General features: G+C 44.2%; 1 protein-coding gene across 1 annotated transcript in view; it reads right to left on the bottom strand.

Moving 5' to 3' along the window:
* The window catches only part of LOC142074786 (lipoxygenase homology domain-containing protein 1-like), a 77,513-nt gene that overhangs the window by 6,616 nt on the left and 46,895 nt on the right, over nt 1-24,002 (bottom strand). The window contains exons 19-21 of the mRNA XM_075135662.1: nt 23,586-23,703; nt 16,661-16,838; nt 10,976-11,161 (exon numbers count right to left, since the gene is read on the bottom strand). Of these exons, the coding sequence (XP_074991763.1) occupies nt 10,976-11,161; nt 16,661-16,838; nt 23,586-23,703 (482 nt within the window). The remainder of the gene's footprint in view (nt 1-10,975; nt 11,162-16,660; nt 16,839-23,585; nt 23,704-24,002) is intronic.

The following is a 24,002-nucleotide window of genomic DNA, read 5'->3' as shown; positions in this document are numbered from 1 at the left end:
AAGAAAGATACGAGTTCCTGTTCCACCCAACCCTCATCCTTCCACCACGCATGTCCGTCGTTATTAAAAAAGACATAGCAGTGTGTGGATGGTTTGTGGGGATCCCTTCACGTTTTGGGAGTGTTAGTTGGCCACAAGCTGTAGGGTTTAGTGTCTTTCTCTATGGTCCCCACACCTTTCATGTTTGGATTTGAAGGTCGGAAGGTAGATTACAACTTGCTCCTTTGACCCTGCCAGCTAGCACGTGCAAGGAAATTACCCATGCTCTCCTGATCTTGCCAAGCAACCAGGGAGAATTCACTAATGCTGTGACTGGATATGAACATAGGACAGACTAAAGTGATGGATGCTCCGCCAGGGACCACCAAATCACCTAACTTTTGCCTTGGGGTCTTCAGAGAAGTCATAGCTCCCTTTTAGTCTTCTACTTCCTTTTTTTTCAGTGGAAAAAAAACTTGAAAATGAGTAAAAGGGCATTTGGGAACATTTTCCTGATTTCTTTGTTGAAATAGAAGAAGCCCTTGTTGAGCTTGAGGGGACGGGAGATTCTGACAGTTCTACTTACAAGTCCTGTTATTAGTTAGACAAAGAAAGGTTAAGTTCATGATGAGAGATCTCTGCTGACTTATTATTTACATCCCAGAGACATTAAAAAGCTCTTGCTCTTCCAAGAACTCACTGCCATGTGCCTATTTCCTTAGTTTGCAAATATTAATCTTCTTTAGCCCTGAAAAGAAAATGATGGCACCTTTTTGAGTTATGTCAAGAAGTCACCCTGCTCCTGTGGACTGTGATCGCTCCACACCATGTGTTGGCTCTACCAGCCTCACAGCCATTCCTGTTTTGTACTTTGTCTTCCTGAACCTTCTTCAAGCTAGGAAATCACCCGCTACAAAGCACAGATCTCAACCAAAGACACCATTTGCTCCTTAAATTTAGGGGGCACAGAACTGCAGAATCATTGTGGCTGGAAGGGAGCTCTGGAGAACGTTTAGTCCAACCTCCTGCTTAGAGCAAGGGCAGCTAAAGCAGGTTGCTCAGGACTTGTCCGATTGGGTTTTGTATATCTCCAAGGATGGAGACTCCACAAAGTCTGTGGGCAACCTGTGCCAGTGTTTGATTACCTGCACAGAGAAAAAAGCTTTTTTCTTATGTTTAAATTGGAATTTCCTGTATTTTAATTTGTGCCCATTGCCTCTTGTCCTGTCACTGGGCGCTGCTGAGAAGAATCTGGCTCCATCTTCTTTACTCCCCCATCAGATATTTGTACACATTGATAAAATCCTCCAGAGCCTCATCTTCTCCAGGCTGAACAGTCCCAGCTCTCTCAGCCTCTCCTCATACAACAGACGCTCCAATTCCTCAATCATCTTTGTGGCCCTTCACTGGACTCTCTCCAGTATGTCCACATCTCTCGTGCACTGGGAGGACAGTTGCATGTGCCAGCCACAGGACCTGTGCAAATACCACGGGTGCAGCACCCAGGCAGGGGGGTTGGATGCAGCACCCAGGCAGGGGGGTTGGATGCAGCACCCAAACACGCATGACCTCCTCCAGGCTCCAGCAGCAGAACAAGGGTATGAAGGGGGTTTGGGGGTGTGCTGCGATACCCTCACCAGTTTACTGCCTCCTGGGCAGATCTTATCAAGTTCCCCAGGGCTCCCGTCGTGCTCTAACTGGAGCAACTTGCTCTTTGGGGCTGTTTGGAAATTTATTCTAAACATGTTGGCAGTGTCAGCCGTTAATCTTTTTGGCAGGCTCATTTCCATTTAAGTTCAAATGAACGTCTCTGCAGCATATTCAGGAGGCTGCTCTGCTTCCATCAAAACTTTAGTTAAAACAGTACAGGATGAAAGAAAGAAAACATCCTATCCTTCTCCAGCGAGAGGGATCAATGACTGCAGACCGGGATAGAATAAATTGGTGGTCTTAGTCCTGTTGCCAGCAGTGAACATGATTGGGACAGGATCAGTGCTAAGCAGCGGTACCAGGAGAGAGACTGAATGAGATGCACATACCCTCCTCCCTCTTCTCCAGCCTGGTCCCAGCAGCCCCTCACCAAGAGAGCTGCAACAAAAACCTGCTCTTTTATCACAGGGAGAGAGGGGCCAGACCTGACTTTCCAGCACGTATTGGAGTTGAGGGCAAAGGAAGCACAAAGTGCAGCTTTTCCTGTTGTTCCCTGTGAAAAATGCATTTATCAGCTCTGGGCTATTTAAAGAGCAAGCTCTGGGCTCTCTCAGGGGATCGACACTGAAAAGCAAATACCAACAGGGTGTCCCTTACAGCACGAGGGTACCTCAAATCAAGGATCTGGCTGGTCACTTAGAAAAATTGTGCTACGGCCTCAAAGCCTCCTCCTGTCTGCTTTAAGGAAAAAATATTTCTTTTCCCTCTCACTAGAATTGGTCTTTCCTTTTTGCTGTTTTCCTTCCCGATGGTTAGCAACTTAAATTCGATTAGGAGACCTGGAAGCTGTAGAAGTATTCTACATTGCTTTTCATTTCTCAAGAGAAATAATTCACTCCAGGTGAATGCTGTACTGGCTATGTCCAGAGCAGCACAACTTCCCACCTTGTCCATGTCCCCTGGTGCAAGGAGTGGTGTCACATCAAGGGTTTCACTGCCACAGCATTAAACCCCATTTAAAAGCTGATAGGGCAATGGAAGGATTGATTCGGGGTTGAAGAAATTATTCTGTTTTAGCCAGAAAAAGAATTGGTTTTCTCTTGTTTCAGACTGGGAAACATTTAATTTCTTTTTGCATTGATATAGAAAAAACCCCACGAAGTCCAGTTATGCAGAGTCTAAATGTGGGACTTTCCCTCTGCTGAGCTGGGTCTGCATGCCAGGGGGCACATCAGTGGAAGGAGAAGAAACCATGTTTGCAGAACCACGTTTCGGGTCATGAAATCCTGATTTCAGGATATTGTCCTGTTTCCACCTTCTATTTCTGTGCAGCTTTTGCAGAGCAATGAGCTCAGGAAAGGGAACTACATCCCATATGGGTGTAATCCTGGAGGCATCAAATCCTCAGCATAAGCTGGTTTATGGAGTGGGCATCAGTGAGGGAGTGAGGAAGAGGAGCCAGAAAAGTGGTGTGGACGTAGCAGGGTGGAAGGACTTTCCTAGATCCTGGCCACTGCTCACACAGCCTGGCCATGCAGGAGAAACTGGAGGATCTCTGCAGCGATGGCTGATCAGCCTTTTCCCTGGGTGCCAGGATACCATTGGATGGTGGATCTTGACCCACCACGAAAGCCACAGCTGCTCCATCACTCAACCTTCAGTGTTTGCAGAAGAGCCAGAGCAGATCTGTTTGTATCCCTTTAGCAACTCGACCAACAGTACCAGGAGAACACGGGCTCAACTGCACGAATGCCTTGGAGAGCATCGTGGGCTTTTCTGTAGTGACCCCAGTACAAACCAGCACCACTACGTTGTCTCCATTACTGCTTTGGGGCAGAAGGGAAGAAATAGCACATAGTTCCTGTTTGATTATGCAGGTCTCGGTCTTTAAAATGGTTTGGCCACCACTGTGCCTTTGTAGAAGATCCCCTATCACCATAACAAGTATTCAATGTTTGTAACAAAAGGTACTTCACTCCAGGTCTGTTTTGCTGCCGTTGAAATCCCCAGCAGCAAACCTGCCCTAACAAAACCCGTGGCTGTGCCATGTAGGCTCTTTAATGGTCCGCAGCTGGAAGTGACATTTTCAATAGCATGCAAAACATTTCAAATGTAATTAGAGGAGGAGAAGAGCTTTGGGGAAAACAGAATCACTTTGCTTGCTTGAATCTGGCAGTTGTATAATTTATTGTCATGTAGGAAAATGTATTCTCTTCCCCAAGTGTCTTTATCCAAAAGAGCAGTTTTTTGTCCCATTCATCCTCCTTTCCAAAAGGGCTCAAGCTGACAACCAGGTGATGCTGGGCAAGGACCCTTTGCGTACGTCTGCAAGGTCTTCACAGGACCATTTTGCCTTTTTCCCAGGCTATTCTAAAAGTCTGTGCTTTCCTGACGTTGGACAGACAGGTTGGATTGTAAGCTCCTCGTCATACATTTCTGCAGTGATTAGCGCAATCGAGTCAGACTTTAGAAGTAGTAGATGTAACACAGATAATGAAGTTAGCACTTCATTTAACTAAAACCGCAACTTTCAGCACCAGAAATTTCCTTAGCTCTTGGGAACAGCCACCACTTGCCCCAGCCTATATTCACCCCTAAAATATTAAGCTGTTCTGACACATGCAGAAACATGGGAGGATGGGAGAAAAAGAGTGAGAATGAATCGAGTCTGGTGGGTTCACCACTCACCAGGCACCTGGTCCCTGACCTTGCTTTAGTGAATATTCACTATTCATAGAATCATAGAGTCATAGAATCATAGAATCATAGAATCATCAAGGTTGGAAAAGACCTCTAAGATCATCGAGTCCAACCATCAACCCAACACCACCATGCCCACTAAACCATGTCCCTTGCAAAGTGAGAGCTGGTGGGATCAAACCTGTGCTGGCAGAACCAGACCCAGGCTTGGATGAGCACATGTCCATCGAAGTTAAACTATCTCCACTCTTTGCAGCCATATTAATTGATTTTTCTCTCTATCCCTTGTCTATCTGTAGCAGATCTTCTTTGGTTTGGTTTTGAAAGCAGTTGATGCCTAATCAAGGATAATAGTTGTCATTACTGGTGCTTATGTTCCCATAGGAGTAAAGGAAAAATCCTGCTCGGGACATTGGCTGCTTAGGGACCAGTGAAGAATTGCTGCTGCCCAACCATCCACAACCATCAACCAGCGCTGCTCAGCTCCCTAATTGCATTTTTTTTTTCTTTTCACACGTTCTAGAACATAAAGTAATGACCATTGCAAAGAGAGTTCATCAGCCTTGTGTCCTCTGACATTATCCCCTGCCTGGTTAGATGACCATCCATCCCTAAACCCCGCCACATGAGACATCACCCAGAAAGTGGTGGGAGTTTTGATAGCTGCGTCAGATCACTAGAAATGCAGCGTTAATTGTGAGGTGTTAAAATCATAGCATCTAGCTTTGCACCAGTACATCTCAAAACACTTTAAGAAGGTGAATAATTTTTATCCCTAATTTACATAATTGAAAATGAGGTACAGGGATGTGATTTACGCAAGGTCATTCAGCAAGCCAGTGGCAGAATAAAAATAGATCTATTTTGTATATCTCTCCTTTAGGATCGTATTCGTTCACACCACAACATTTCTCATCAGAGCAGACAGGTAATGTAAAACCTCTCACAACCTTCGACAAAGCAAAAGCTTAACACTTGGGACAGTTTTAGAAAATAGGTCCCCTGCCCCTCCCTCCTCTGTTGTCTATGCAACTTGTTCAGTCCAGGATTTGACTCAGGTCAAAACCACCCCTAAATTACTCTCCGACAACCGCCCCTCACATCTTACAGATAAACTACTCCTGTGCAAAAACACTTAACAGCTCAGAGTGAAGATATAACAGTTTCTCAGATGATATTCTTGCGATTGAAGCATATTTTGTGTTTTATTGAGGCATACTTGATGCAAAAGCATTTAACAAGGGTGCAGGATAATTTGTCCCCAAGAGGAGAAAAGGAGGCATGTAGAAAAGAGAAGCTTTTACAAAATTGATAATTCTACAGCTATACCTGGCCTTTTGGGCTCTTTTCACTCTGTCGTGAAGGGTTCTGCAGTTACAGAAGATTGGGAAGAAATGATGAATGACTGCGCAAGGTCAACACTGAAGTCTTCGCCTTTTCTCCGAGTCTGCTGTTTTATTTGCTTACATCTTTTTTTTTCTACTTTATGTCAACTCTGGACTGTGAGATCTTTGCAGTGTCTTTTATTTGCGCTATAATGCCTGTAGCACATCTTTGTGATAGGACTGTTGAGCGTAAGGAAAAAACCTACCATTGAAGAGAGAGAAAGGTGCATGGCATGTGAGGAGGGCTCTGTAGGTCGGTGCTGGGGTCTCCCAAGGGGCTGATGCCAGATTTGGGCAATCTGAAGGACTAAGCAGCCACGGCACAGTTGCTGGTGTGCTACACAGGTCTGCAGCTTGCACGTCCATTTGTGCCTCGTCCGAGGTGTTGACTTCAATCCATCCAGAAAGACGCAGGAGTTGACGTTGTCTTCCTCTACACTGAGCCATCAACAAAACAGGGGGGATGGTGGACTCTCCTCTCCTTGGGCAGTTTTACACATCTATTTCTCTTCCTCTCAGTTTTTATTTAAAGCAGAAACTATTCAACAAATCTGCCGCATGGATCAACAGAGTTTATGAGGCAACAGTCAAGCGCTGAGAAGGCTTAGAAAAGCCCTTCTCAAGTCTGATAGCTGAGCAAATCCTTACAAAGGGCTAAAAAGGCAGATCTTTAGGTTTCGTTTAATAATTTATGGCCTACAAGTGCCTGGAAGGCTTGGAATCATGTCCGTGAATTGCAGAAACATATCTCTGGAAAAGCCGTGTGCTGCAAGTTCAAGGCCTGGGCAATTTAAGATCTGATCCAAGATACTGCTCCTTAAAAAGGTAGTTCCTTCAGAGAAAGAAAAGGAAAAACAAGGGTATACTAATGTTTTTGACTTGGGTCTAGATCAAGAAAGGGGAATAAGATACTTTCTCCATTAGAAGAGCCACCCAAAAGGAGTCACTGGGGCAGTTAGGCTGTTTAAAACTCAATTAGACAATGTCATAGCAGTTGGTATAATTGAGAGAATTGCCCTGTTGAGGCAAAGAAGAAGTTGGGCTGCTTAACCTTGTTATTTACTTCTTCTTTGCTCCTATAATAACACAGAGAAGTCTGGTTTATCCATAATTAGACTCTTCCTGGCTCCCCTTGGCTGATGGCAACTGAGATAATCAAGAATTAGAAATTAATGTCTTTAGAAAGACTGCTTATCATCTGGGTTCCAATCTACTCAGGCAGATGAGGGAGCTAAATCCAGATTTCCCATATCTCCTTCTTGCAAGGAGAAAAAGGCGACCAAAAAAAAAGGGAAAAAGAAGGATTTTTCTAGGTAAATAATTCCATTACTGAGATACTGAGAAACTTTAAGCCATCCTTCCAGAATGGTGATTTAGTCCTTAAACCAGAGAAAAAATTGAGGCCTATATTTAGAAAGCCAGCATTTCTACAGACCTTCAGATACTGATCTTGCATAAATGTAGAAGTAAATGAACTGAGATATGAGAAAATACATAGTGCCTATCTGAGATCAGGAGATGGGGAGTCTGGAAACTATTAAATTTGCTCAGGGAGTCTAAATATATTAGGTCGAACATCAGTATCTCGAAGTAAACAGGGGCAAGATAAAAAGACGTGGAGCAAAATTTAAAACTAAATTTCATTCACAGCAGTTAATTGTTACCAGACTTTCGCAGGTGAGCTCTAAACATCTAAAAAATCAGGAACAAGTTCCTTGAAATTGCAGTTGCGAAGTCTCTAAACTGCCTGTTTTCAAATGAGCGCCGACTTCCTCCCTAATCAATTTTACTGAAGTCAGAGGAATTAGATGGGGGCTTCATTCCTCCTTCCTATCTCATACAGAGATGCCTCTCAGCAGTTTTTGTGGGGAAAACGGCGTTTAAAAGCATTAAAGTGGGACCATAAAACTGACATGTTTTTCCAGAGGAGGCAAACGCAGTGTTTGCAATTTAAAGACCTTCTGACAGTCCTTGCCGTTGCAATTACTGTCTCTTCAACTCTGAACACCCCACTGCAGTCAAATTTCCATGAAAGGATAAACAAAAGTGGGATGTGAACTGGGAGCAAAGCCACTGCAGCAAAACTTCACCGATGGGGAGGGATGCTGAGCTGGGCTTCGTGGCAAAGTAGCCACCTTGGACAAGCCATTTAAATGTATTTTATCCTAAAATGGGGGCAGGTTGGTTGACTTCTTGCTGGGACCAGGTGATGTCTGAAAGAAAAAGAAGCCTTGTGACGGTTAGTCGTTTCCTTGACTAGCCCATAGGTGCTAAAGGCACCTAATGGGAGTCAAAACAGGCTGATGTTGTCATTGAGGCTGATTATTAAGAAAATTAGGAAAAGAACATCAACCATATTCCAAGTATTCAGCATGTGAGGAGCAATGGGGTAGGCCAGTGTGAGGCTGAGTCTTCCACAGACCATTGGCAAAGAATCGTTTAGTCCAAAGAAAGAAAAAAAGAAACCTCCTAAGGAAAGAATGATCAACATCTAATGCCTCAAAGTAATGGTAAATACAAGCACATTTTTATTTAATACCCAAAGTCCCCCAAGCATCTGACAAAAAACATACGTGACCCTTGACCCCTGACCCCACTACTCCTTTCCAAAAAATAGAGCCAGGAATTTCTAACCAGTGGCACAGCCAATTTATATAAATTATATAGAGAGAGCGGGAATATATGCAAAGGATAGCTACAGCCTGGGACCCCAGCAGTAATAAATACTCTACCCACCCAAAAAACTGTCATGCTGCATTGTGTGAAGTTTTAGATAGGATATGCCTTTCACATGACTAATGCAAGAACAATGAAGACAACATATGTTATGATTTAAACTACAGTTGTCCTTCTTTGTGGGGGGAAAAACAAGTACATTTTTGCTGAACAAAACCTGAGCATGTTGTTTGTCCAAGGTTTAACCCTGCAGTCAGCTAGTCTGGTAAAAGCCCTGTTAACTATTATTTATACATGGAAACCAGTGATATGAGAGAAATAAGGAAAGAGAATATGAGGTTGCAATGTGTATTTATATTCATAAATACGAAGTATTTTTTTAGGTTCTGGACACATGGTTTACTATTTTAGCTGACTTGTGGTGGCTATCTGGGTACATGTTCTTAGCCCACAGCAAATTTCAACTAATTAAGCCTATTTACTGCTTAGCCTAAGGCTAAACTCTCTTACTTCCCTTTGCCACTAACCAAGAGCGTGCAGATAGCAATTACCATAGCTCAGCTGCATTGTGGTAATGCCCCAACCTGTATCAACAACATCAGCAGTGGCAGGGACAAGGTGAATCGTGATCACTTGTGCGAGAAGGAAAAGGCAGCAAAACTGCCTAGATTCACAGGATTCGCTTGTCACGCAGCAGAGAGCAGACCCGTGGGTCTCATTGCCACGGGATGCTGTGGGTGCTAAATGTCTCCTGGAGAGGCTGGACAAGCATTTGAATGAGAAAATTCACTGAAAGTTACTTAACGGACAAAAATGCTGTCCAGTTCAGGAGGTGCTCTGAGCTACGCATAGAAAGATGCAGAGGATAGGGGAAGGGTTACACATGCTCGCTCGGTTCCTCCTCTTCCTCAGGCACCCAACGATGCTGCTGTTGGAAACAGCTGCTGGGCTTGACAGACCCTCGGTCTGACCCAGTTCTTATCTTCCTACATCCCAGCCTGTTCGCGTGCCTGAGCCCTAAGGATCAGCTCTGATCTGGTGGGTGTATTTCATTCTGTTAGCACGACCGATCACTGGGGACCCACAATGCCTCTTAAGGAAAATGTTCTCTTTGTAGACGTTTTAGCTGGTAATATATTTGGAAATGAACCTGCAAGTCCATATTGATTTCTTGCTGCTCTCCGAAGGACATGCAAACCACCCTTGCAACTGCAGAGATGCCTGTTTGCCAAACTAAAACTCCAGCGGATATTTTGATAGCCCTTTCCGTTTCAGCATCTAAACTGCAGATTCAAGGAATGAGTGTTTTGGCAACTAAATTCAGGTAAAATGTTCTCCCTTACTGCATTCAGCACCAGCTATATAACATGATGTTACAGAGCTTAAACAACTAAATTGTCCTGTGTTGTGGGAGTGATAAATAGGAGCCTGAAGCTTGCAGTGGCTGGGAATAAACAATTATGAAGCCAGATTACATGGATGGTCCTATTTCCCATATTTCACAATAGATTTCTCTTTCTTTTTTTTTTTTTTTTTGAATAACAATACTGAGGCAAACTTACAGTGGAAGAATCTGATCCAGAAGTAGCATTTTTTATTAATATTGCATGAGATGCAGCCTTCCCCGACTGCCACAACTTGGAGAAGTCAAGAAGATGATGGCCAGGACAAGCCCATACTGGCGTATAACCCCAGCCCAGCCATAAACCAACTGCCTCAGTACAACAGGGTAACGACTGGGTAGTCCTGCTGCCATTTCTCCCAGGACTTCGACAAAAACTACTGCCCAAACAGCCTTGTGAATACTATGGGTCTATGGGAACCATCAAGCTTCACCTTTGGGCTGCAGCAAGGGCCTGCCATTAGCAAGCAGGTCATTGTTAATGCAAGATCGTTTCTTTTAGATGAAGATGGGATGGGATGAGATGTCATCGCAGCAGCGTGAGTGATGCATTTGTTACAAGATGCTTCTTGGTACCTGAATAACCACGCAAATGACTACGACAGCGCTGCTCTGCTGTTTGTGAAACAGGGTGTCCAGCGGCAGGGAAATGTCAGAATCTGTCTCAGCAGGGCACTGTACACTCACCATCTGATGTAGTGATTTTAATAAAGATAGACACAGATCTTTATTTCTGTCTTCTAAAGCTCACTATGTTACGCCAGGCTGTGTTACCCCGTGTGTCGGTGTCAGGCTGATAGCATTAAATTGCTGGGAAAGTGCCATACTAACCAGTGAAAAAGGTATTGCATTAATAGGGCTGGTGTGTTGGAAAACAGGCTTTGCTTTGGAGGAGCTGTCATTATCTGGGCTGCAGCGGTGGCTCTAAGCTCTGACTGAAGCTGGGGACCCATTAGAGCAGATACTACACCAGCACGCGGGGAAACGGTCTCCTGCATGAAGGGGGTATGTCTAGACAGGCAAGCTGGGATGCAGGAGCCAGGTAAAATCCTTGAGATTACCTAGCCTGCAGCAGAGCTGGGAACGGTGCCCTCAGCCTGCCCCACGTCCACGGAGGAGGATGTGTTTCCTCGAGTGAAAGCGTTGTCCCGACCTCTCCCACCCCCCAAGTCACTGCCCTGACCTTTGTTGTCGTGCCAGATCCGCACTTTGCAGAGATCTCCCAGGCTCAGCATGTCCGAGAAGTTGAATTCGTCCATCTGGTTCCTCTCAAACTTGTTAGACTTGTTGGACTCCTTCAGAGCCAGGGTCCCGCTGTCTCCGTTCTCCCCAAACAGGATCAAGGACACGTTGGCGTCGGTGCCTGCTCCTGGAAGGAGAGAGCAAGGCACATCACCATGAGCTCGCCTGCCGCGTAGGGCTGACACCCAGCCTCCAACTGCATGGAAACGGAGGCAGCAAAGGCAGGCTGGAAGAGGCTGCAGTGATGATCAGGTTTCTCCGGGCACAGCCAACAAATTTCAGTGAATTTGTGCAGGATCCTGCAAGGAGGATGTCCCATGGTAGCTAACAAGCCAGCCCTTCCAGCCCACCCCCAAAATACAGCTGGAACGCTTCACCCTTGCATACAAGGTATGGTGACCATGAGGATAGCAGTACTGAGAAGAAGGAAGAGTATCTGCTCTGGATGGAGCACTGTGCATCGCATTGCCTTGCAAAGGATGTCAGTGTCGTGACTCCCATTTTTCCCAGGTGGCTTGGGAGGCAAAGTGACTTACCCAGCAACATCCAGCAATCTATGGAAGACCATTAAAGAACATATTTTAACTTTTCTAGCTACAGTCAAAGTATTAGTACACATCGTCCTGGGCTTCCCGCTGGGCCACAGTCCCTTTTCCACACCGTGGTCTCCTTCTGCAGTCCCACAACCTCCTCCAAGCCGTCCTGTGGCTCCCAGGACACTTCAGCTGGGGTCTGTCTCATGCTGCTCTCCCTGTGTTGTACGGCACAGGGATTTGAAGGAAAAGTGCACGTCATCAACCAAACCACTATGGCATCTTGTGGACCACTTTCCCCTCCCATAAGTCTTCTCTCTATATTCCTGTTTCTCAAAATGTTGTCCACGCTGCATTAATGGAAAAAGCCCCAGTTTCTTATACAACAGTTTGCCCCACCAACTCCCACCTTTTCTTATGCATATGTTAGGAAAAGAATAATTTCTAAGATTATTTTTATTACCTGATATTGAACTTCATATGCCCATGATGGCCCATATTTTGCTGCAGAAATTTTCCTGACTTTTGGAGAGTCCAAGGCCAAACCACCACCTGCAGTGACCTTACGAACATTTTAGCTGAAGGTCTTACAACAATTTTACCTGGCACTATTTACAATTTTACCAAAATTATTGCTTTTTATTTTTGATGCCGTAATAAAAAAAGAGATTCATAGAAAGAAATTTGATTCCGCTTGGGCAGACATTCATTGCTGTGTCAGAACCAAAGCCCTTGAATTTTGGAAAATGAAAATGAGATCATCAAACCCAAATCTGTCTTACAAAGAAACTCAGCATCTGCTGCCCTCGGTTAGATAGCCCAGCTTTGAAAACTTTAACCGCCTGCCAACCCATTTCTTACACAAGAGGATCATAAATCCACTTTGGACCACACGGACAGTATTTCCCACAGCTCCATTCACAACACAATGCAGAGACAAAGTCGGGGGGACTGAAAACTTTTTGAGAAAGCTACCACTTCTTTGGGATAATTACTTGAATACAGAAATTAGGAAGAAATCACAACTCTTCTTATGGAAGGACTGAAAAAAATATTAAAAGAAGGAAAAAAAGAGGAGAAAAAGAGTCATGCAGAAAAAAGGCAAAACAACATTTGGTGTCCACGTGAAAAATTGCCTATGTTAAATTGGGGCTAATTTTCAGCAGTTCCCTGGGAAGGACTTAAGAAGGAAGAGAAAGCATCAGGGATTCGGGCAGTTTATCTGGCAGTACCTTTTATGACCCTAAAGCTTGCTGAGGTGAGGAACAAAGCAAACTAAAGTCCATTTCCTTACAAGGAGCAGGCTCCCAATTAATGCAAGGTCTCAAAAAGCACAGAACCAACAGTTTCTTAGCAAAACCTTCCCCGCAGGAAGAAGCCTCATGCCGTGACATTTCCCTCACAAGCAATTAGCAGGAGATGGGAAAGAAAAGAATAGAAATAACTGAATCAATGTACATTTCACCTATTTGGGTCTCTCCTTGATTTTTTTTGTCGTTGTTGTTAATTCCAGGAAACTGTCAGGCACATTCAGGAACTGTAACAAATTTGATAAATGAAGAGATGAAGGTTACTGTGGTTGCACAAGTCTTAACCGGTAATGAGTGCAATAGCTCACGTGTCGATACTGGGGGTCTGCAGCACTGAACTTCGTCATCAACACCCTAAACAATGACAGAGTGCATCCTCAGCAGATTTCCAGATAACAGTAAATTTGGGGGAGTGACTGACACGCTGAATGGCAGAATTCCAACCCAGATGGACCTTGAGAAACAAGCAGAAATCCCATGAAGTTCAGCAAGGAGAACTTTGCATTTCTCCTTTGCAAAGTTCTCCGTCTGGGGTGGAATAAACCCTGCACATGTATGTGCTGGGGAGTTGAAGAAGACCCCGAGGTTGTAGCAGTAACGTTCATATTCAGGTTGAATCCGAGCTAACAGCAAGTTCTCAGTGTTCAATGCAAACTGCATACTGGGCTACATGAGGAGGAGCGTGGCCAGCAGCTGAAGGCAAGATCTTATCTCCTTTGCTTAGCACTTATGCCATGCTGCCAGTTTGAATCCTTGGGTCATGTCGAGACACTGAGGAGGCTCAGGAGATGGTTGCCAAGAGGGACAGGACCTGGGGCACACGACTGTGAGGAAAGGCCAAGGGAGATGACCTGGGGTAGGTGAACAAGGGCCCCCGTGATCACATGGAGGGAAAGTGATAACGATGACAGGGTCATGTGCTGTGGAGACGTCAGACCATATACCTCAAGGAGCCACAGCCGCAAATTGCTGGGGAGGTTCAGGTTCGGCACCAGGAAAAAAATATTTCTTAGGAAAATGGTACAGGTCTGGATCAGGTACCTGGGGAGGTGGTGGCATCACCATCCCTGGAGGTGTCAAACACTCGGCTGGGCAGAGCCTTGGCTGATCTGACCTAGTGCTGGCAATAGTCCTTTGAGCAGGAAGATGGATGAAATAACCTCCAGAGGCTCTTTCCAACCAAAGTGTCTATGATTTTATGATTCTTATTGAGCAGCTGCATCATTTTTAAACAAACTATGGGCTTGAGTCACAGAGTTCTGAGGCCAAAGAATGTCCTTCTTTTGACTTAACAGAGACTTGGATAAGGCACTAGGAACTGACACCAACTGTCTTAAATTATGTAATTTGTAGGCTGTAGCTGAGCTGACAACATATTAATTAATCTTATAACAGCAGAAATAAAAACCTCCTGCTTCGTTAATGTTTGGAAAATGAGAAAGCAGCATTTATTCTTTCTCTATCTTTATTGCATTACCATGTATATGATGCCTGCATACAGAATACGGAAAGTCTGTGTAAATCAAAATTAACAGGCAAGGACATTTTTGTGCCACAGAAAGAGCCATCAGGGGGTCTGGCTCTATTGCAGCCGTGTCTGTAGGTCATACCTTGAAGAAAATGAGATGGTGTGTTACTTCTCTTATAAGATCAAAAGTAACACAAGATCTTGGCTTTAACCAAAGATTTCCCATCTGACTTGAGACGTGTCTGCTGTAACAACCTCTTCTCCCCTTATCTGCGTGTACTCCGAGAGCTGCCATCTGAGGTACTTCTGGTGGTCTATGGATTTGACCTTTGAAAGAGAGGAGATTTGACCTTGGCAAAAGAGGAGTCTTTCCCTGATGCAATCTCTGTATGTTACATCATCATCCAAGTTAATGACTTCTGGAAAGCCAAACTGTAACTCAAAGGTTTCTTTGAGGAAAAAGTAAAAGAGGACTGCTGTTAAATGTGTGTGTATGGTGGGGAGGAAATGGCTGATGCTTTCTAGTTCGCTGCAGGACATGTTTTGAGGGATTCATTTTCCCTAACTTTAGCCATCTAGCCTAACTTAATTTTGCTGGCTCTGTCTGAATCTGATGAAGAGAGAGTGACAGAGACCCTCGGGAGGATGATCCAGACCACTGATTAAGATGCCTCTCCCAGATGAATTGACCAGACTAGACCAAAAGGAACTAAGACCAGAAGTATAATTTTTTGGAGAGTGAGAAATAGGTGAGATGAATTTTCTTTTTTTTTCATTTTCTTTTTTTTCTCAGTGCCTCTGATGCACTGGAAAGTTGAAAGCTATAGCAGAGAAAAACTTTATACCTAGAAATAAACACATCTGATTCTATTCATTGTGGAGCATTTCTGTCCCTAGACAATGTCAGTGTGGCAGGAGATGATATAACATCTAGAATAAAATGTCTTTCTTCCTGAATTGGTCCAACCAGGAGTAATTGTGGAATACATAATGATCAAAGAGGGGAGATGGTTCATGACTTGTACCCTCTTTAGATAAGCTGGATAAAGTTCAGCATTATGTCAGTGCGCTGTGTGATCTAATCATAAACAGACTCTCTGAAACCTCTCTGTAATCTGCTCTTTCCTACTGGTTGTCGCTGTTCATAATGAAATAAAATGTTCCATCATTAATACCCTTCATCCTTCATTCAACGGGAAGGGCAGATCTGTCTGCTGTTGCTGTCATCTTCTATTCTCCTCTCGTTTCTATTTCCATCGCCTTTGTGAGTTAGGGCTGGATTTCACAAAAAGGTCACAGAAAGATCTACCGTTATACTAGATGGATTGCCAGATACATAAACAAATCTTCCTCTCTGTCTTTTGTTTTTCTTATTTCTCTACATGTTTTTCAGACAAGCAGCAGGCAGAGCAGATAGAAAATGGTGAGATGGCACGAAGACACTCTGCCAGGGGAATTTTGATATTCTCAGATCAAACTTCACAAGCTGAATAATTTACCACTGGAAAATCCAGGAAAAAAAAAAAAAAGAAAAAAAGAAAAAAGAAGGAGAGGTAGAGCTCAGGAGGTGATTACGTGCAGTGGTGTGGCAGAATCCCCTTTGAGGGTCAACCTTTCAAACAAGGTGTCTGCAAGATAACGTCTAACTTGCCCCATTTTGGCACAAGGCAGCTTGTATGTGGTTGCAGCTTTCATTCAGCAGCCTGACAGAAGTTCTCATGAAAAGAGGCAGTGATCCCAGGAAATGACATAGAAATCCCATTTCTTGGCTCTTGAAGCACTGCAGCTTTCTTTATACTTTGTTCCACCTCTTCTATCTGGTGTGCATTTAGGGATATTTTTTCATGGCCTGAGATAAATGGTCTCAAAACACTTTGAAAAGGAGGGTGAATTATTGCTCCTCTCTTTGGCCAAAGCAAATAGTGTTGACTGAAAACCTGGAGCCCACCAGCTTTGACCGTAGCCTTTTTTTCCGTCCTACATGGATGGACCTGACCTAACTAAAAGAAAAAGGGGGCTCCTGACCATTGTAACATGGTCTGGCAATAGCTTCTGTTAAGGTGTCTTCAGAGGAAGCAGCAAGCAGTCAAATCTAGGCTTTGTGTCTAAATATTCTATGCCCAGCGCTCAGATGAGGATGAATCTCACAGCATAACAGTCATGATGAACAGCCAGGCAAAATGGAGGTGTTCCAGCATAGTAGGGCTAAATTATGCTTTTTTAAACACAATTTCAAATTAAGCAGGATATGTTTTCCATTGCTAAAAATCAAACTTCATACTAGAAAAGTCATAAAGTATCCACCATGGACTTGCCTCCAACATCACTGGTTTTAACCTGAAGAGTGTACGTCGTGTCCTCCATCATCTGCTCGTCATTTATCACAGCTGGCATCTCACACACAAGACTTCCCTTGGCATTTTTCAGCTTCGACAGCCATTCACCATAGGTAAATGTGGCCACTTCTTGATTAGTCAGGTTCTTCAGGATGATCTGTGAAGAGCCAAAATAAGGGAAAAAACTTCAATTAAACTTCAACTACCATTTGAACGAGGGCAAAGATCAAACCTATAAAGTGCACAGTGTGGTAGGACATTGGTAGAGCTTGGTCGTAGCTTCAAAATCTGTACTGAGCTCTTCTGGGCTAAACGGAGCTCTCTGCTATGGACAATATTTGCTGTGGTGACTTGTCCTGAGACATGGTCTTCATAATGTTGGAACTTTTCACGCATGGGTTAAAGCATAGGAAGAAATTTGCTCCTCTGACATAAGTTACAAAGCTCATCTCAAAGAGAGTCAGACCTTTCCTGGAAGCCAGTATGGAATTAAGTCTAAAGAAGAAGAACAGAGAGAAAACCTCACTACTTCTACTTGAAGTACATAGTATCTTTCTTTTGCCTGCCTTCTCTGTGCAAACACACAGCAATCATTGCAGAGATATGCAAACCAACCCCAAACAAGTTAAAGCAATGCACAAGATAAAATTAGGCCAGCAAAACTTAATGCTTCACACTCTTCTCCCTCTGAGAAAAGGTGACAGAACAAACAGTATGCAACAGATATTAGTCACACGGTCTAATGTGTCACGGGAAGGAGCTCAGATGTTGTGGTGATAAGAACAGAATAGGAACTTATTTAGAACAAACCAGTGAGTTACTCCAACAAACACCTAATAAAATACCCACCTTCATGTGTCCTGTTGAATGTGGGCTCAGTGGAGCATCAGTCTATTGGGAGAAAGATATTACACTTGCCTACAGCAAAAACCTAGCAGTAAATTCTCACTAAATTTGGGGAGTTGGAGGGAAAGGAGGAGACAGGGCTGCAGATTACCATTTTTGTTACCATCTAACAGAAACAGAGACCATACCTGACTGAAGCAGTGCATCAAGAAACGGTGTCTTGCAAGGCACATCTCTGCAAAGGCCATGGAAACATGAGCCCAGATGCATTGGAGAAGTGTGACATGATAGTAGGAAGAAAAAAATCATGGAGTCGTGGAAAATGTTAAGTTAAAAAAGACACCTGGAGGTGTCTCCCACCTCCTGCTCCAAGCAGGGCTAACTGCAAGGCCATATCCAACTGAGTTTTGAAAGTCTTCAAGGGTGGAGATTCCCCGAGCACTGTGGGCCTCCATCCTAGGGCTGCATCACTCTCATTGGGAAGATTTTTTTTCCTTATATCCGATCAGGATTTTCCTTATGGCAACTTGTTTCCATTGCCTCATGCCCTTTCACTGTTACCTCTGAGAAGAGACTGGATCGATGGTCCCTTTAAGCAGCAGAAGACTGCAATTATATTCCCCTTCAGCCTTTTCTTCTCAAGGCTTAAAAACTCCATTTACCTTAGCCTTTCCTCGTATGCCGTATGCTTCAGCCCCTTGACTATCTTAGTGACCTTCCGCTGCACTCTCATATATCAGCCTAAGAAACTTATAAAACTTATCTTGAGATAAAATGTGCTCAAATTCTGTCCTCAAACTGCATGTGTCCCAGTCCATGCACTTCTGTTGACCCCCACCAAGCTTTGCCGGAACCTTTAGCAGTTCAAAAGAACAACATTGCTCCAGGTTATAAAAAAGGATTTTAAAGAGGGCAGTAGCTACACCGAAGCTGAAGCAGCAGCCGTGCTATTTGTGCATTCTACTGCTCCTTGGTAGGACACTCATCTGGGGTTTTCTCTCTCCCTGATGCTAAACAGGGGTCTGTAACACATCATCTTCATCCCAGAGGTACAGGACATTTTGGGCTGTTGAAGCTGTCCCACTTTTCTAAAAAGCTGCTTATTCACAGCTGGTGACACTATTACTTTGTGGTCAGAAAGCTGCTCTGTGAGTCAAGAGATGTTGAATCAAATCCTTGCTTTGAGCCAAGCAGAAATCAGGTCTCCACCGCCCCAGCTGGTGCCCTCTCTGCTGGGGCACAGACCAGAAGGAAGGCTCCTCTCTCAAGGACGCGTGAACGATGTCTACATCCTCTTAGGAGTCCAACCTAGAAACTTTTCTTTGGCTAAAATTTGCAAATCTAAATCCTGAATAATCTCAGGTTGACTGAAAATGCCGTTTCCCCCCCCCTCCCCTTGGTGCATAAACTCTTTGCTGGAAAACCTTTAGCCAGCTCTACCTCTGCCCTGCTCGGGAATGACGGCGACACTGTCAGCAGCAAAATGTCCTGAGCAAAGCTTGCAGGGAAATGTCAGGAAGGCAGCGGGGGGTAGAAGCAGATTAGAGTTGCCAGCTGGAGTGCACTCACAGACAGAGAGATCAGACCTCTCACAAATAACCAGCCCGTGCCCAAGGCTCCAGATGCTGTCTGGGAAAAACGGTCTAAAACCGCCGGAGCAAAATGCCTTCTCTTTCCATCCCCAGCCCCTCACCCAGGGTGGGTGATTTCATCCATATGCAGCTTCATGTAAGCAGTTAGCACGGACAGAGCGAGCAGCCGCTGCTATCTCGTTCTGGGATGATGCTCCAGGGAGGAGCAGACAGGAGCAAGAGATTCATTTTACGAGCTTCGTTTGCTCCCGGGAGATCACAGCAAGGAAACCTGCAGCAGGCTGATTGCTCAGTCATCACAACGTGGGTACGTTGCCTCCCTTACCTAGCCTAAACACCGGGCATCCAGCCCAAGCACACCGTGTTGGCCCTCCCTGCGGTCTGTGGTCAGAGCTGGGTATCACCAGGGAAGCGACGCGTCCCACCCAAGCTGGGGGCAGGTAAACGGCCGTTCAAGGCATCTCTCCCTCTCCCACATCTATCTCTCTGCTGACTACAGAGGATGCCTGAATAGTTTGGTAGAAGAGGTGGAAGCTGAACGTAGCTTTTTCAATGACTAAAATAGCACGAAAGGAATCCCATCCTACAAGGGGATGTTTGTGGGTGATGCAGGATGATGCAGGATTTTGATTTGGATCAGGAGGGTCAAGAAAGTCATCTCAGGGAGCTGAGCTGAGGCTATTTTTATTTCCTGTCTGTTCCTCTCAGAAAAATTAGCTACCGCTTGGCAATGAGGCTGCTGCTTTGCATTGCATCTAAACTATTTTTTAGGATACCTAGAAATTGCTGCGTGCTTTTAAGCTCAAACGTTATCACTAATTATGCATAGGTTTTAACTGGGCTGTAGAACACCTAAAGAAATTAAAAGGATGCAGGAGCAGTACGTATGAAAATGTTGATAATTTGCTTTGGAGCCGAGCAAATATTGTAGTTGACAGGAACCTTAAACCAGCAACTTGAAATTAATTGTGCGCTGTATGCTGTAACAGAAAGGTTTGACACATCCAATCATTTGATTTACCTCAACCCAGCCTTCTCCCAGTTGCAGTGTAAAACACGCTCCGCAGGGGCCCACACCCCACTAACACCAAAATACATAGGTCCTGGATTTCATCTTCAAAGACTCAACCCCATTTTTTTTATGGTTCTGTTGCATGTCATTAGTCTTCGCTTAAAAACAGGGTCCTCTGATTGTAATGTTGCAAAGAACAACAGGCAGCTTCAGCTATAATGATTTGTCTCAAATTCTCTTAATCTTCTTTATATAAAGGAAAAAGAACTGAATAAAGACCAAATCCCATATTCAGGATTATTTGGAACGTTTGAATGCAATGCAATTAGTGCTTCATTAAGACAGCTTCTTATCTGCCTGGCTTTGACAGCATAAAGTAACATTAAAATTCTGAGGGAAGCAACTGCAGAATTCAACAGTCTTACAATTCCTGTTATTTTGCTCAGAGAGCTCTCATCCCTTCTTACTTCTAGCTTTTCAACTTCATATCTAAGACCCTGGGCCGCAGGTGAAATCATCATGTGGACTGAGGAACTGACTAGCCCAGGAGGAGGTTTCCAAAGCATGCATTTAGATAAGTTTCCCAATTAGAAGTCACAATTTTTTTACAATGAGGGTGGTGAAACCCTGGCACAGGTTGCCCAGAGAGGTGGTAGATGCCCCATCCCTGGGAACATTCAAGATCAGGTTGGACGGGGCTCTGAGCAACCTGATCTAGTTGAAGATGTCCCTGCCCACGGCAGGGGCGTTGGACTAGATGACCTTCAGAGGTCCCTTCCAACCCAAACCATTCTATGATTCTGTGATTCTATAATTCTGTGATTCTATTCTCTGATTTTTCAGAAACACAGAGCAGTGTCGTGGTAGCTTGATGTGGAAGAACATGAAGTTCAGCATTAGGTCAGAGGAAAATATCCAAACTCTGTCTCTCCAAGCAGTGGTGAGATCAGAAAGTGTTGCTCAGCTTTAGAGAGTTTTTGCTATGCCTTTCTGTGCACAGCAATAATCAATAATATTCATTCTGGCCCAACACATCACTAATCATATTTTGTTCCCTCTAGAGGATTAAGTGTCAGTGTTTAAATCTTATTGCCACTTTTGGTGCAGTCTGAATATTTGGCACCAAGTTCATTACTTTGCTGAGATTCTGAATGAAATTTCAATGTATTTTATCTAGACAGAAAGAAAAAAAAAGATTACTTCCCTGCTTGTAAATTGAATCTTTTGGCTGTGTACAACATCATTGATAATTCATGCATTTTAATTGGTATTTATGCACTTCTATTTCTGGTAAACTAAAAGCAGGATAAATTATGACCAGCAACATTCTACAAAAAGACCAAAGAGAATTAAAAAGATCATTTATTGTTTTTTTAACAGAACAAGAAAACTGAGAATATCTTGTAGATAAATGGAGCAACAAATGGTTATTTACGGGGTTGATGGCTTAATCTAGCTTCTCATTTCACTGTGCTAGTTAGCACTAACTGTGAACCATCTGTCTGAGAGTTTAGCACTACCCCCACAAGTATTTCATTATGCAGTTTTAATATGCACTTTTGACAGAAATGGAAATGGGCTCAGATCAGTTTTCATGTCACACCAGGCTACGTAAGTTTTCAAGGCTGGAATACAAATCAGAGAACACAAATCCTTCCTCCCCTCTTCCAGAGCGCTCCTGTCCTCACTCTCTGCCTGGGAATGCAAATGCTACATTTACCTTTGCAGGGAAGGTGGGAAAGAAAACTCATAAAGTTCTCTATGCATCACTGGAGCTAGAAGATCCTCCATGCTCTGTTTCTCTAAGAAAAATACAAACTACGGGTACCATTTTCAAAAGCTTCTGAAAGCCTGGTCTCAGAGAGTTGCGTGCATGGTCTGCCTATTGCTTCTGTAGAGCTATAAGAGGTATAATCCCATCGGATGAGAGTCCTTCTTGTCTACTTCTCTGGGAAAGCCTTGCTTTGGGTGGGATAGTCCAGCAGGCTGGACAACTGGACAGAGCTGGCAACAGGAACATGTGAAGGTACCACTAAAGATGCCGCTGTCCCTTGCCTTTGAGCTATTGCTAATTCACGCCTGCAAGACCTGGAATGTCTCCTGGATGAATAAGCTTTATTTGATTTCATTTTATATGAATATGATTTATAAAACTCGGGAAGGTATCGGGGAACTGGCAAAGGGAGTTTGACCGAGATAACTGAATCAAATCAGATAACAGATCGAGTTATTCCTTAGGCACAGAGAGAAAAATTGTGTGTCTGTGGCGTATATTCAGAAGATATATGCTGGAGATCTAACGCTTTGGAAAGCTGCACAAAAGTTGCTGAGAAAAAACTTAGAAGTGACAATGCTCAAGTGCAAAAAGGTACTGCACCACAGAAACGCTTTTTAGACCATGCTAATGGAGGTGAAGAGCAGTTCATCACCCCACTGGAAACTGGTGGCCACCTAGGACCAGTGTTCAGAAACACATTATTTATGGGAAAATGAAGGACAGCTTCAGACTAGTCGAAAAGGATAAAAGACCCAAAAAAACCAATCCTGCACTATTCTTTCTGAATATGGGTTAAACTATTGGGTCTTAACCTATTCTCATAAAAAAGTCAAGATACAGAAATCCAGCAGGATATCTGCTCCAGAAAAAGAATGCTAAATAAACATGGCAGAGACGTGTTCTTCCCTTAATGACATCTGATGGTGTGGAATCAGCACATCACTCCGTTGTTATCCTAGAAATATAATTATAGGGACCCATAATAAGCAAACTACATTCTATCACCCAAATATAAGTGATGTTTGCATGGGGCTGGTGGTTTGGTAGAAAAGATAAAGGCAAGCACTGTGCTTTTTTACAAGATAGGACACCAGGGAAAAATATAATCAACAGAAGCGGTGGGAACCGTTTTCATGCTGTATTCAAAATGCAAGAAGAAAACGACACCTCACTTGTACGAAGAAGAAAAGAAAGAAATCTGCCTGTGTGCTGGAAGGAGAAGGGAAGGGGAGAGATGTGATGCTTCACCTGAAAGGATGGATTATTTGGAAATGTCCCACCCAGCCCAGGCCCACGCTAGCTGTTCCTGCCTGGCAGAGGGGGAGCCACTCTCCCACGGGGTCAGAGCATGGCAGGGGTCTGCAGGAGCTGAGGGTACAGTGTGGCCACCAGAAAAGATTGCAGGTGCCCTGGTGGCAAGCCAAGGCTCTTTTGCAGGGAGGGAGAGCAAGATCTAACAGCAGAGACTGCGATAAAGCTTTACAGCACAGCTTTTGCCCTTGCTCTCTTCTTTTTTTGACTCAATTCCAGTAGGAAAAAAAACCATGAGAAACCAAATGGAAAAATGTAGGAAATGAATAAAAGCGAGTCACCCGCTGCCTTTCTCCTCTTTCTCAAGGGCTGAGAGGCTTCAGCACGAGGAGGTTGCAAAGAGACGCGCGATGTGAAGTGCATTACCCTTTCCAGGAACCAGTGCGGGCGAGTCCCCTTCCCGTCCGTCCGGATCCTCATCTTCCTGAGGGGTGCGATATCGGCGATCTCCATAATGAAAATGTCCTCTTGGCCTCGCTCAAACCTGGGGGGATTGAAAGACCAAAGAGGTTTCCCGTTGCTTTACAGCATCGTTGCCTCTCGATCCTCTGTCCATGCTACAACTCGCACCTTGCCAACAGCCTCAAATTACAAGTTTATGAGTGCACTTTATTGGACTTGAGCTTTTCTGTCCTGCAATCATTAGCTACTGTGTTTTTGGCAAGACACCTCAGTGCAGATTTGACAGGGATTCCTCCTCCCCTGGAAAATCAAGCCCATACGAGGCACCTGGAGTCGTTCCAGGCAGCCTGTAGCATACATTATCACTCTATCTGTAACCAG

The sequence above is a fragment of the Calonectris borealis genome, chromosome W, assembly GCF_964195595.1.
Source record: "Calonectris borealis chromosome W, bCalBor7.hap1.2, whole genome shotgun sequence".
In the NCBI taxonomy this organism is placed as follows: Eukaryota; Metazoa; Chordata; class Aves; order Procellariiformes; family Procellariidae; genus Calonectris; species Calonectris borealis.
This window is presented reverse-complemented; position numbering and strand designations above follow the sequence as displayed.